The 13,738-nt window shown below is 64.3% G+C and overlaps 1 protein-coding gene across 1 annotated transcript in view; it reads left to right on the top strand.

The window, feature by feature from the left end:
• XAB2 (XPA binding protein 2) overlaps positions 1 to 13,271 on the top strand; it is a 37,025-nt gene extending 23,754 nt beyond the window's left edge. The window contains exons 12-19 of the mRNA XM_036405396.2: positions 209 to 322; positions 2,197 to 2,359; positions 4,478 to 4,668; positions 6,775 to 6,897; positions 8,144 to 8,315; positions 10,773 to 10,899; positions 12,669 to 12,760; positions 13,127 to 13,271. Coding sequence (XP_036261289.2) covers positions 209 to 322; positions 2,197 to 2,359; positions 4,478 to 4,668; positions 6,775 to 6,897; positions 8,144 to 8,315; positions 10,773 to 10,899; positions 12,669 to 12,760; positions 13,127 to 13,188 — 1,044 coding nt within the window. The 3' untranslated portion in view covers positions 13,189 to 13,271. The remainder of the gene's footprint in view (positions 1 to 208; positions 323 to 2,196; positions 2,360 to 4,477; positions 4,669 to 6,774; positions 6,898 to 8,143; positions 8,316 to 10,772; positions 10,900 to 12,668; positions 12,761 to 13,126) is intronic.
• Positions 13,272 to 13,738: the final 467 nt, after the last annotated feature.

Here is a 13,738-nt window from a genome sequence, read left to right as displayed (position 1 = left end):
TGGTGTCCCTGGTGTCCCTGTCCCCTGGTGTCCCCTGCTGTCCCTGTCCGTGTCCCCTGCTGTCCCTGTCCCTGTCCCCTGCTGTCCCCTGCTGTCCCCTGGTGTCCCTGTCCATATCCTCTCCTGTCCCTGTCCCTGTCCGTGTCCCCTGCTGTCCCTGTCCCTGTCCCTGTCCCCTGGTGTCCCCTGGTGTCCCTGGTGTCCCCAGTCCACCCGCAGTGTGTACGAGCGCATCCTGGACCTGCGCATCGCCACCCCCCAGATCGTCATCAACTACGCGCTGCTGCTGGAGGAGCACGGCCGCTTCGAGGACAGCTTCAAGGTGACACGGGGACACTGCAGGGACACTGGGGACAGCTGGGGACAGCCAGGGACACTGGGGACACTGCAGGGACACTGCAGGGACACTGGGGACAGCTGGGGACAGCTGGGACAATGGTGGGAGCTGGGGGGAGCTGGGGGAGCACGGCCGCTTCGAGGACAGCTTCAAGGTGACACTGGGGACACTGCAGGGACACTGGGGACACTGGGGACAGCTGGGGACAGCTGGGACAATGCGGGAGCTGGGGGGAGCTGGGGGAGCACGGCCACTTCGAGGACAGCTTCAAGGTGACACAGGGACACTGCAGGGACACTGCAGGGACAATGGGGACACTGCAGGGACAGCCGGGGACAATGGGGACAGTGGGGACACTGGGACAGCTGGGACAGTGCAGGAACTGGGGGAGCACGGCCGCTTCGAGGACAGCTTCAAGGTGACACAGGGACACTGCAGGGACAGCTGGGGACACTGGGGACACTGGGGACACTGCACGGACAGCTAGGGACAGCTGGGGACAGCCAGAGACACTGGGGACACTGCTGGGACAGATAGGGACAGCTGGGGGGAACTGGGGGAGCATGGCCGCTGCGAGGACAGCTTCAAGGGGACACTGGGGACAGCCAGGGACACTGCAGGGACACCTGGGGACACTGCGGGACACTGGGGACAGCCAGGGACAGCTGGGGGAGCTGGGGATACCTGGGGACACTGGGGACAGCTTCAGGGTGACACAGGACACTGGGGACAGCTGGGGACAACTGGAATCATCCTGGGACACCTGGGGACACTGCAGGGACAGCACAACACAGCACGGGGATGGGGACACCTGGGGGAGCAGCTGGGGACAGCCAGAGAGGGGCTGGGGACACTGAGAGGGGCTGGGGACACTGAGAGAGAAGTTGGGGACACTGAGAGGGGCTGGGGACACAGAGAGAGAAATTGGGGACACTGAGAGAGAAGTTGGGGACACTGAGAGAGAAATTGGGGACACTGGGAGGGGCTGGGGACACTGAGAGAGAAGTTGGGGACACTGGGAGGGGCTGGGGACACTGAGAGGGGCTGGGGACACCCTGTGGCTGGAGGGTTTGGGTGGGACACCCCAGGAAGGTGTTGGGGACACCCCAGGAGGGAGTTGGGGACACCACAGTGACCCTGTGGCTCACAAGGGTGTCCCCATGGGCACACGGATGTGGCATTGCGCTGTCCTGCTGGTGGCACGGTCCCCATGCCAGTGTCCCTGTCCCCAATGTCCCCTCAGGCGTACGAGCGTGGCATCGCGCTGTTCCTGTGGTGTCACCATGTCCCCAATGTCCCCACTGTCCCCCCAGGCCTACAAGCATGGCATCGCGCTGTTCCGCTGGTGCCACCATGTCCCCATGCCGATGTCCCCAATGTCCCCACTGTCCCCCCAGGCCTACGAGCGTGGCATCGCGCTGTTCCTGTGGTGTCACCATGTCCCCACTGTCCCCAATGTCCCCCCAGGCCTACAAGCATGGCATCACGCTGTTCCGCTGGTGCCACCATGTCCCCAATGTCCCCATGCCGATGTCCCCAATGTCCCCACTGTCCCCCCAGGCCTACGAGCGTGGCATCGCGCTGTTCCCGTGGTGTCACCATGTCCCCAATGTCCCCACTGTCCCCACTGTCCCCTCAGGCCTACAAGCGTGGCATCGCGCTGTTCCGCTGGTGTCACCATGTCCCCAATGTCCCCACTGTCCCCCCAGGCCTACGAGCGCGGCATCGCGCTGTTCCTGTGGTGCCACCATGTCCCCAATGTCCCCAATGTCCCCACTGTCCCCTCAGGCCTACGAGCGTGGCATCGCGCTGTTCCTGTGGTGTCCCCAATGTCCCCGATGTCCCCACTGTCCCCCCAGGCCTACGAGCGCGGCATCGCGCTGTTCCGCTGGCCGCACGTCGGGGACCTGTGGCTCACGTACCTGTCCAAGTTCGTGGCCCGGTACGGGGGCCGGAAGCTGGAGCGGGCCCGGGACCTCTTTGAGCAGGCGCTGGACGGGTGCCCCCCCCAGCACGCCAAGAGTAGGACAGGGGACACGGGGACACGGGGGGGGCACTGGGGACATGGGGGGATATGGGGACATGGGGGGCAGTGGGGACATGGGGGGATATGGGGACATGGGGTCTATGGGGACATGGGGGGATATGGGGACATGGGGGGCAGTGGGGACATGGGGGGATATGGGGACATGGGGTCTATGGGGACATGGGGGGCAGTGGGGACATGGAGGAGAGTGGGGACATTGGGGATGTTGGAGGCACTGGGGACATTGGGGGCATGAGTGGGCATTGGGGACATGGGGGGCAGTGGGGACATGGGGCAATGGGGCACACTGGGGGCATTGGGGACATCGGGGGACATGGGGGGAGTGGGGACATTGAGGGTGTTGGCAGCATTGGGGACATTGGGGGCATTGAGGACACTGGGGCAGTGGGGTCATTGGGGTCATTGGGGACATTGGGGACATTGGGGGCGTTGGGGGACATTGGGGACATTGGGGACATTGGGGACATTGGGGGCTTCGCGGTCATGGGGAGACATTGGGGGATATGGGGACATTGGGGACACTGGGGACATGGGGGGCAGTGAGGACATCAGGGGGCATTGGGGATGGGGGACATTGGGGGATATGGGGACATTGGGGGATGTGAGGGACAATGAGGACATTGGGGACATTGGGGACATAGGGGACACTGGGGACGGGTGGGACCCAAGGGACATGGGAGAGACATGGGGGACATTGGGGGTGTTGGGGGACATCAGGGACATGGGGGACTCTGGGGACATTGGGGACAGGAGGACATTGGGGGATATGGGGGGACACTGGGGACATGGGGGACAGTGGGGACATGGCAGGTATCCCTGTCCCCTCACTGTCCCCTCCCTGTCCCTGTCTCTTCACTGTCCCTTGTCCCTGTTCCTCTCCTTTGCCCCGTCCCCTCACCCTATCACTGTCCCCTGTCCCTGTCCCCTGTTCCTGTCCCTGGCTGTCCTCTCACTGTCCCTCCCTGTCCCCTGTCCGTGTCCCTCATGCTCCTGTCCCTATGTCCCTGTCCCCTGGCTGTCCCATCCCTGTCCCCTCCATATCCCCATGTCCCTGTCTGTCCCCTGTGTCCCCATGTCCCTGTCCCCTGGCTGTCCCCTCCCTGTCCCTCTGTCCCTGTCCCCTGACTGTCCCTCCTGTGTGTCCCCATGTCCCTGTTCCCTCCTGTCCATGTCCCCTGTCCCTGTCCCCCTGCCCCTATCTCCTCCCTGTCCCCTCCCTGTCCCCTCCTGTCCCTGTTCCTGCCCCCATGTCCCTGTCCCTGTCCTTGTCCCCTCACCCCATCCCTGTCTTGTCCCTGTCCCCGTCCCCGTGTGTCCCCCTGTCCCTATCCCTGTCCCTCTTTGTCCCTTCTGTCCCCTCCATATTCCCATGTCCCTGTCCTTGTCCCTCCCATCCCATCCCCATCCCTGTCCCTGTCCCTGTCCCCTCCTGTCCTGTGTGTCCCCTTGTCCCTATCCCTGTCTATTCTGTGTGTCCCCCTGTCTCTGTCCCATCTGTCCTGACTGTCCCCTCTGTCCCTCTCCCCTCTCTGTCCCTCTCTCCCTGTCTGTCTGTCCGTGTCCCTGTGTCCCCTTGTCCCTATCCCTGCCTGTCCTGTGTGTCCCCCTGTCTCTGTCCCGTCCTTCCCTGTCCCCATCCCTGTCCCTCTGTCCCTGTCTATCCCCTGTCTGTCCCCCTGTCTGTCCCCTGCCCCTGTCTGTCCCCCCATCTGTCCCTCTGTCCCTGTCTATCCCGTCTGTCCCTGTCTATCCCCTGTCTGTCCCCCTGTCCGTCTGTCCCTCTGTCCCTGTCTGTCCCTCTGTCCCTGTCTGTTCCCTGCCCCTGTCTGTCCCTCTGCCCCTGTGTCCTGCCCCTGTCTGTCCCCCCGTCTGTCCCTCTGTCCCTGTCTATCCCATCTGTCCTTCTGTCCCTGTCTGTCCCTGTCTGTCCCCCCGTCTGTCCCTCTGTCCCTGTCTATCCCATCTGTCCTTCTGTCCCTGTCTGTCCCCCTGTCTGTCTGTTCCCTGCCCCTGTCTGTCCCTCTGTCCCTGTCTGTCCCGTCTGTGCCCTGCCCCTGTCTGTCCCCCTGTCCGTCCGTCTGTCCGTCCCCCAGCCATCTACCTGCTGTACGCGCGCCTGGAGGAGCAGTTTGGGCTGGCGCGCCGCGCCATGGCCGTGTACGAGCGCGGCACGCGGGCGGTGCCCCCCGAGCAGCAGCGCGACATGTTCCACATCTACATCCGGCGGGCAGCCGAGCTCTTCGGGGTCACCCACACGCGCCCCATCTACCAGAGAGCCATCGAGGTGGGCACACACCTGGGAACCACCTGGACACACACCTGGGCACACACCTGGCACACCTGGGCACACCTGGGGCTGGGTCACCCACACGCACCCCATCTACCAGAGAGCCATCGAGGTGGGCACACACCTGGCACACACCTGGGCACACACCTGGGCACACCTGGGGCTGGGTCACCCACACGCGCCCCATCTACCAGAGAGCCATCGAGGTACCCACACACCTGGCACACACCTGGGCACACACCTGGGCACACACCTGGGCACACACCTGGGCACACCTGGGCACACCTGGGCACACACCTGGGGCTGGGTTCCACATCTACATCCAGCGGGCAGCCGAGCTCTTTGGGGTCACCCACACGCACCCCATCTACCAGAGAGCCATCGAGGTACCCACACACCTGGGCACACCTGGGCACACCTGGGCACACCTGGGGCTGGGTCACCCACACGCACCCCATCTACCAGAGAGCCATCGAGGTGGGCACACACCTGGGCACACACCTGGCACACACCTGGCACACCTGGGCACACACACCTGGGCACACACCTGGGCACACACCTGGCACACACCTGGCACACCTGGGCACACACACCTGGGCACACCTGGGGCTGGGTCACCCACACGTGCCCCATCTACCAGAGAGCCATCGAGGTACCCACCTGGGCACACCTGGCACACCTGGGCACACCTGGGGGCACAGAGAGGGGTACCCAGAGCTCTTTGGGGTCACGCACAGGTGTGGGCACAGGTGGGTACAGCTGGTCCCAGGTGGGCACTGGGTGGAACAGGTGGGTAGAAGGGGACACAGCCGGGCACAGATGGCACAGGTGGGCACAGGAGGGTACAGGTGGGTACAAGGCACACAGGTGGGCACAGCTGGTCCCAGGTGGCACTGGGGGACACAGGTGTGCACAGATGGTCCCAAGTGCCACCGTCGCTGTCCGCAGGTGCTGGGTGGCACAGGTGGGCACTGGGAGGCACAGCTGGTGCCAGGTGTCCCAGGGTGTGTACAGGTGGTCCCAGGTTGCACAGGAGGGTACAGGTGGGCACAGATGGGCACAGATGGGCACAGCTGGTCCCAGGTGGCACTGGGGACAGACACTGGGCAGCACAGCTGGTGCCAGGTATCCCAGGTGGGCACTGGGAGGCACAGGTGGGCACAGCTGGTCCCAGGTGGGCACTGGGAGGCACAGCTGGTGCCAGGTAGGTACAGGTGGGCACTGGGAGGCACAGCTGGTGCCAGGTGTGGCAGGTGGGCACTGGGAGGCAGAGCTGGTCCCAGCTGGTGCCAGGTGGGCACAGGTGGTGCCAGGTGTCCCAGGTGGGCACAGTTGCTCCCAGCTGGTGCCAGGTGTCCCAGGTGGGCACAGCTGGTGCCAGGTGTCCCGGGTGGGCTTGGCTGGTCCCAGCTGGTGCCAGGTGTCCCGGGTGGGCAGGGCTGCTCCCAGCTGGTGCCAGGTGGGCACTGGGAGGCACAGGTGGTGCCAGGTGTCCCAGGTGGGCATGGTTGGTCCCAGCTGGTGCCAGGTGTCCCAGGTGGGCACTGGGAGGCACGGGTGGTGCCAGGTGTCCCAGGTGGGCAGGGCTGCTCCCAGCTGGTGCCAGGTGTCCCAAGGGGGCACTGGGAGGCAGAGCTGGTGCCAGGTGGGCTTAGCTGCTCCCAGCTGGTGCCAGGTGTCCCAGGTGGGCACGGTTGGTCCCAGCTGGTGCCAGATGTCCCAGGTGGGCACAGCTGGTGCCAGGTGTCCCGGGTGGGCACAGGTGGTGCCAGGTGTCCCAGGTGGGCCCAGCTGGTGCCAGGTGTCCCAGGTGGGCTCTGGGAGGCACAGGTGGTGCCAGGTGTCCCAGGTGGGCCCAGCTGGTGCCAGGTGTCCCAGGTGGGCAGGGTTGGTCCCAGCTGGTGCCAGGTGTCCCGGGTGGGCACAGGTGGTGCCAGGTGTCCCAGGTGGGCACAGGTGGTGCCAGGTGTCCCAGGTGTCCCAGGTGCTCCCAGCTGGTGCCAGGTGTCCCGGGTGGGCACAGGTGGTGCCAGGTGTCCCGGGTGGGCTCGGCTGCTCCCAGCTGGCGGTGCCAGGTGTGGCAGTGCCCCTGTCCCGTGCCAGGTGCTGGGCGATGACGCCGCGCGGGAGCTGTGCCTGCGCTTCGCTGACATGGAGTGCAAGCTGGGCGAGGTGGATCGGGCACGCGCCATCTACACCTACTGCTCACAGATCTGCGACCCCAGGGTGAGGCTGGGGACACTGGGGGGGACACTGGGGACAATGGGGACACTGGGGACAATGGGGACAATGGGGACACTGGGGACAATGGGGACACTGGGGACACTGGGAGGGACACTGGGGACACTGGGATGGACTGGGGACACTGGGATGGACTGGGGACACTGGGGACACTGGGGACACTGGGGGGGACAATGGGGACAATGGGAGGGACTGGGGACACTGGGGTCACTGGGGTCACTCTCTGCTCGCAGATCTGCGACCCCAGGGTGAGACTGGGGACACTGGGGGGGACAATGGGGACACTGGGGACACTGGGGACAATGGGGACACTGGGGACACTGGGACCACACACTGCTCACAGATCTGCGACCCCAGGGTGAGGCTGGGGACACTGGGAGGGACACTGGGGACACTGGGGACAATGGGAGGGACAATGGGGACAATGGGATGGACTGGGGACAATGGGGACACTGGGGACACTGGGATGGACTGGGGACACTGGGGACAATGGGAGGGACTGGGGACACTGGGGACACTGGGGACAATGGGGACACTGGGGACAATGGGAGGGAATGGGGACACTGGGATGGACTGGGGACACTGGGGGGGACAATGGGGACACTGGGGGGGACACTGGGGACACTGGGGACAATGGGGACACTGGGAGGGGCTGACCCTGTCCGTGTGTCCCGTCAGATCACGGGCAGTTTCTGGCAGACCTGGAAGGAGTTTGAGATGCTGATCCTGTCTGTCTGTCTGTCTTTGTGTCTGTCTGTGTGTCTGTCTGTCAGATCACGGGCAGTTTCTGGCAGCAGTTTGAGATGCTGATGGTGTCTGTCCATCTGTCTGTCTGTCAGATCACGGGCAGTTTCTGGCAGACCTGGAAGGAGTTTGAGATGCTGATGGTGTCTGTCTGTCTGTGTGTCTGTCTGTCTGTCTGTCAGATCACGGGCAGTTTCTGGCAGACCTGGAAGGAGTTTGAGATGCTGATGGTGTCCGTCTGTCTGTGTGTCTGTCTGTCAGATCACGGGCAGTTTCTGGCAGCAGTTTGAGATGCTGATGATGTCTGTCTGTCTGTGTGTCCGTCTGTCTGTCTGTCAGATCACGGGCAGTTTCTGGCAGCAGTTTGAGATGCTGATCGTGTCTGTCTGTCCGTCTGTCCGTCTGTCTGTCTGTCAGATCACGGGCAGTTTCTGGCAGCAGTTTGAGATGCTGATGGTGTCTGTGTGTCTGTCTGTCTGTCTGTCAGATCACGGGCAGTTTCTGGCAGACCTGGAAGGAGTTTGAGATCCGCCACGGGAACGAGGACACCATCCGGGAGATGCTGCGCATCAAGCGCAGCGTCCAGGCCACCTACAACACCCAGGTGAACTTCATGGCCTCGCAGATGCTCAAGGTGTCGGGCAGCGCCACCGGGACAGGTACGGCACTGCCAGGGGGCACGGGGGGCACAGGTGAGGGCACAGGTACGGCAATGCCAGGGGGCACGGGGGGCACAGGTGAGGGCACAGGTACGGAAATGCCAGGAGGGGCAGAGGGGGCACAGGTGAGGGCACAGGTACGGCACTGCCAGGGGGCATGGGGGGCACAGGTGAGGGCACAGGTGAGGGCACAGGTACGGAAATGCCAGGAGGGGCAGAGGGGGCACAGGTGAGGGCACAGGTATGGTACAGGTACGGCACTGCCAGGGGTCACGGGGGGCACAGGTGAGGGCACAGGTATGGTACAGGTATGGCAATGCCAGGGGTCACGGGGGGCACAGGTGAGGGCACAGGTGATGGCAATGGGGAGGGCACAGGTATGGTACAGGTACGGCACTGTCAGGGGGCACAGGTGAGGGCACAGGTGAGGGCACAGGTACGGCACTGCCAGGGGGGCACAGGGTGGGGCACAGGTGAGGGCACAGGTACGGCACTGCCAGGAGGGGCAGAGGGGGCACAGGTGAGGGCACAGGGATGGCACTGCCAGGGGGGCATGGGGGGCACAGGTACGGTGCAGGTACGGCAGCACCAGGGCATGGGGGGCACAGGTGAGAATGGCACAGGTGTGGCACCGGGGGGGACACAGGTGAGGAGAATGGGGAGGGCACAGGTATGGCACCACCAGGGGGGACATGGGGGGGCACAGGTGTGGCACTGGGGGAGGGGGGCACAGGTGTGGCAACAGGGGGGTATGAGGAGGGTACAGGTATGGCACAGGTATGGCACTGGGGAGGGCACAGGTACGGGGATGCCAGGGAGCACGGGGGGCACAGGGTGGGGCACAGGGGGTACAGGTGAGGGGTACAGGTATGGCACAGGTATGGCACTGCTGGGGGGGGGCACAGGGGGTACAGGTGATGGGAATGGGGAGGGCACAGGTCCGGGAATGCCAGGGGGGCACGGGGGGCACAGGTACAGCACCGGGGGCATGGGGGGCACGGGGAGGGTACAGGTGAGAGGGGTACAGGTATGGCACAGGTACGGTACTGGGGGGCACAGGTGAGGGTACAGGTGATGGGAATGGGGAGGGCACAGGTACAGGAATGCCAGGGGGGCATGGGGGGCATGGGGAGGGTACAGGTGAGAGGGGTACAGGTATGGCACAGGTACGGTACTGGGGGGCACAGGTGAGGGTACAGGTGATGGGAATGGGGAGGGCACAGGTGCAGCACTGCCAGGGGGGCACGGGGGGCACAGGTACGGCACCACGGGGGAACATGAAGGGCACAGGTGAGGGTACAGGTATGGCACCACCAGGAGGGGCACGGGGAGGGTACAGGTACAGCACAGGTACGGCACCAGGGGGCATGGGGAGGGCACAGGGAGGGTACAGGTGAGAGGGGTACAGGTAGGGCACAGGTGAGAGGGGCACAGGTAGGGCACAGGTGAGGGTACAGGTAGGGCACAGGTAGGGCACCGCCAGGAGGGGCCATGGGGGAGTCCTGAGGGCTATGGGGGGGTCCCGTGGCAGGTCCTGGGGGTGCCATGGGGGATCTCAGGGGCTGTGGGAGGGTCCCAGTGGCCATGGGGGGGTCCCAGGGTCCATGATGGGGGTCCCAGAGGCTGTGAGGGGGTCCCAGAGGGGTCCTGGGTGCTGTGGGGGTGTCCATGGGGGGGGTCCCAAGCCCCCCTAACCCTCCCCACCCCGCAGTGTCAGACCTGGTCCTGGGGGTGCTGTGGGGGTCTCAGGGTTCATAAGGGGGGTCCAAGAGGGGTCCCAAGGGCCATGGGGGGGGTCCCAGGGGTGCAGTGGGGGAGATCCTCATGGTCCCGAGGCCCCCTGACCCTCCCCACGCTGCAGTGTCAGACCTGGCCCTGGGTCCTGTGGGGGTCCCAGGGGGTGCTGTGGGGGTCCCAGGGGCCGTGAGGGGTCCCAGAGGGGTCCCAGGGGTGCAGTGGGGGTCCCAGGGGTGCAGTGGGGGTGTCCATGGGGGTCCCGAGCCCCCTGACCGTCCCCACCCCGCAGTGTCCGACCTGGCCCTGGGTCCTGAAACAAAACCACCGTGGGGATCCTGGGGGTGCTGTGGGGGTCTCAGGGTTCATAAGGGGGGTCCAAGAGGGGACCATGGGGGGTCCCAGGGGTGCAGTGGGGGGATCCTGGTGGTCCCGAGGCCCCCTGACCCTCCCCACGCTGCAGTGTCAGACCTGGCCCTGGGTCCTGTGGGGGTCCCAGGGGCCGTGAGGGGTCCCAGAGGGGTCCCAGGGGTGCAGTGGGGGTGTCCATGGGGGGTCCCGAGCCCCCTGACCCTCCCCATCTCACAGTGTCAGACCTGGCCTCAGGTCCTGTGGGGGTCCCAGGGGAGCTGTGGGGGGTCCCAGAGGTGCTGTGGGGGTCCCAGGGGTGCTGTGGGGTGCCCATGGGGGTCCCGAGCCCCCCTGACCGTCCCCGCCCCGCAGTGTCCGACCTGGCCCCGGGGCAGAGCGGCCTGGATGAGATGAAGCTGCTGGAGCAGCGCGCGGAGGCGCTGGCGGCCGAGGCCCAGCGGGACACGCCCCGCCCCGCCCAGCAGGTGCTGTTCGTCAGGTGAGACACGCCCACGGCCACGCCCACGGCCACACCCACCTAACGCTGACACACCCACCTGACACACCCACTGCTGGGACCACGCCCACTGACACACTCACCCTGCCATGACACGCCCACAGCCACGGCCACGCCCACGGCCACACCCACCTAACGCTGACACACCCACCTAACACTGACACACCCAACACTGACACACCCACCTAACACTGACACACCCACTGTCGTGACCACGCCCACTGACACACCCACCTAACACTGACACACCCACTGCCATGGCCACGCCCACTGACACACCCACCTGACACTGACACACCCACCTAATGCTGACACACCCACTGCCGTGACCACGCCCACTGACACACCACCTGACACTGACACACCCACTCCCACTGCCACACCCACCTGACACACCCACTGCCATGGCCACGCCCACTGACACACCCACCTAACGCTGACACACCCACCTAACACTGAGACACCCACTGTCACGGCCACTCCCACTGACACACCCATCTAACTCTGACACACCCACTGCCATGGCCACGCCCACTGACACACCCACCCTGCCATGGCCACACCCACAGCCACGGCCACACCCACCTAACTGACGCACCCACTGTGATGGCCACACCCACTGCCACACCCACCTAACACTGACACACCCACTGCCACACCCACCTAACCATGGCACACCCACTCCCATGGCCACGCCCACTGACACACCCAGTGCCATGGCCACACCCACTGTCACACCCATCCTGCCCAGACACGCCCATTTTACACAGCCACGCCCCCCTCCGAGTTCTCCCTGTGGGTGCTGGGGGCTGATTTGGGGTCCCTGGTGCTGATTTTGGGGTCCCTGGTGCTGATTTGGGGGCACAGGGTGACTCTGGGGGTCTCCATGCTGATTTTGGGGTCTCTGGGTGATTGTGGAGGTCCCCGGTTCTGATTTTGGGGTCCCCAGTGCTGATTTTGGGGTGTCTCTGTTTTCTGTCTCTGTCTCTGATTTGGGGTCTCTGGGTGGTTTTGGGGGTTTCTGTTTCTGTCCCTGTTTGTGTTTCTGATTTTGGGGTCCCAGGGCTGATTTGGGGTTCCTGGGTGGTTTTAGGGGTCCCTGGTTCTGATTTTGGGCTGTTCCTGTCTCTGTTCCTGATTTTGGGGTGCTTCTGTTTCTGATCTGGGGTTCGTGTTTGTGATTTTGGGGTCCCAGTTTTTGATGTTGGGGTCCTGGTGCTGATTTTGGAGTGGTTTTGTTTCAGTTTCTGCTTCTGATTTTGGGGTCCCAGTTTTTGATTTTGGGGTGTTTCTGTTTCTGATTTTGGGGTGCCTGTTTCTGTTCTTGTTGCTGATTTTGGGGTGTCTGTTTCTGTTTTTGTTACTGATTTTGGGGTGTCTGTTTCTGTTTTTGTGGCTGATTTTGGGGTGTTTTTGTTTCTGATATTGGGGTGTTTCTGTTTCTGTTCTTGTTGCTGATTTTGGGGTGTCTGTTTCTGATTTTGGGGTGTCTGTTTCTGTTTTTGTTACTGATTTTGGGGTGTCTGTTTCTGTTTTCGTTTCTGATTTTGGGGTGTTTCTGTTTCTGATTTTGGGGGTGTTTCTGTTCTTGTTGCTGATTTTGGGGTGTTTCTGTTTTTGTTTCTGATATTGGGGTGTTTCTGTTTTTGTTGCTGATTTTGGGGTGTTTTTGTTTCTGATTTTGGGGTGTTTCTGGTTTTGTTTCTGATTTTGGGGTGTTTCTGTTTTTGTTGCTGATTTTGGGGGTTCAGGGCCGAGGCCGCGCCGGGCTCGGAGCCGCCGCTGTCCCTGCAGGGGAACCCCGAGGAGATCGACCTGGACGAGGAGGGGGAGGAGCCCGACGGTACCGGGGGAGGGGCAAAAGGGAGGGGGAGGGGCAGGGGGAGGAGCCTGACGGTACCGGGGGGAGGGGCAAATAAAGGGGGAGGGGCAAGGGGAGGAGCCCGATGGTATCGGGGGAGGGGCAAAGGGAGGGGGAGGGGCAGGGGGAGGAGCCCGACGGTACCGGGGGGAGGGGCAAAGGGAGGGGGAGGGGCAGGGGAGGGGCCTGACGGTACCGGGGGAGGAGGGGAAGGGGCTGGGGATGGGGGAGGGGCACTGGGGGAGGGGCACATTGGGAGGGGGTGGGGGTCCCAGGTGGGGGATGGGTGCCTGCCCCCCCTCCCCCCCACCCTGACCCCGCCCCCCGTTTCTGTGTCCCCGCCCCCAGAGGTGCAGCTGGAGCAGAGGAAGGTCCCGGCCTCGGTGTTTGGGGGGCTCAAGGACGACTGAGACCCCGCCCCCCGGGGGCGCCCCTCCCCCACCCCCTGCCCCTCCCCCACCCACCCCCCAATAAACACCAAAACCTCTTTGGACACGCCCTGGCTGCCCCTCCCCCCTCTCAGGTTTTGGGGGTCTCCTCCTCCTTTGGTTTTGGGGTCCCCTCCCCCCCTCCCCCGCCCCTCCCCCAGTGCCAGTGACACCCCCGGGGTGGGGGAGGGGCGGGGGTGACCCCCATTTCCGCCTTTATTGACCGGGGGGGGTCCCCAGGGTGTCCAGGAGGCGCTGGGCGAAGGCCTGTTCCAGCTGGGGGGAGGGGAACGGGCTCAGACCCCCCCAAAAAACCCCCAGACCCAAACAAAACCCCAGGGACCCCCAGAACCCCTCAGGGACCCCCCAAAATCCATCAGGGACCCCCCAAGAGCTCCCCTAAGGACCCCAGTACCCCCCAAAATCCCCCTGAGACCCCCCCAAGACCCCCACTCCTCCCCCCATGGTGCCCTCAGACCCAAAATCCTCCCAAACACCCCCCAGGGACCCCCAAAATCCCTTAGAGAGCCCC

The sequence above is a fragment of the Molothrus ater genome, chromosome 37, assembly GCF_012460135.2.
Source record: "Molothrus ater isolate BHLD 08-10-18 breed brown headed cowbird chromosome 37, BPBGC_Mater_1.1, whole genome shotgun sequence".
Classification (NCBI taxonomy): domain Eukaryota; kingdom Metazoa; phylum Chordata; class Aves; order Passeriformes; family Icteridae; genus Molothrus; species Molothrus ater.
The sequence above is the reverse complement of the archived record's forward strand: the minus strand, read 5'-3'. Positions and strand labels throughout refer to the sequence as shown.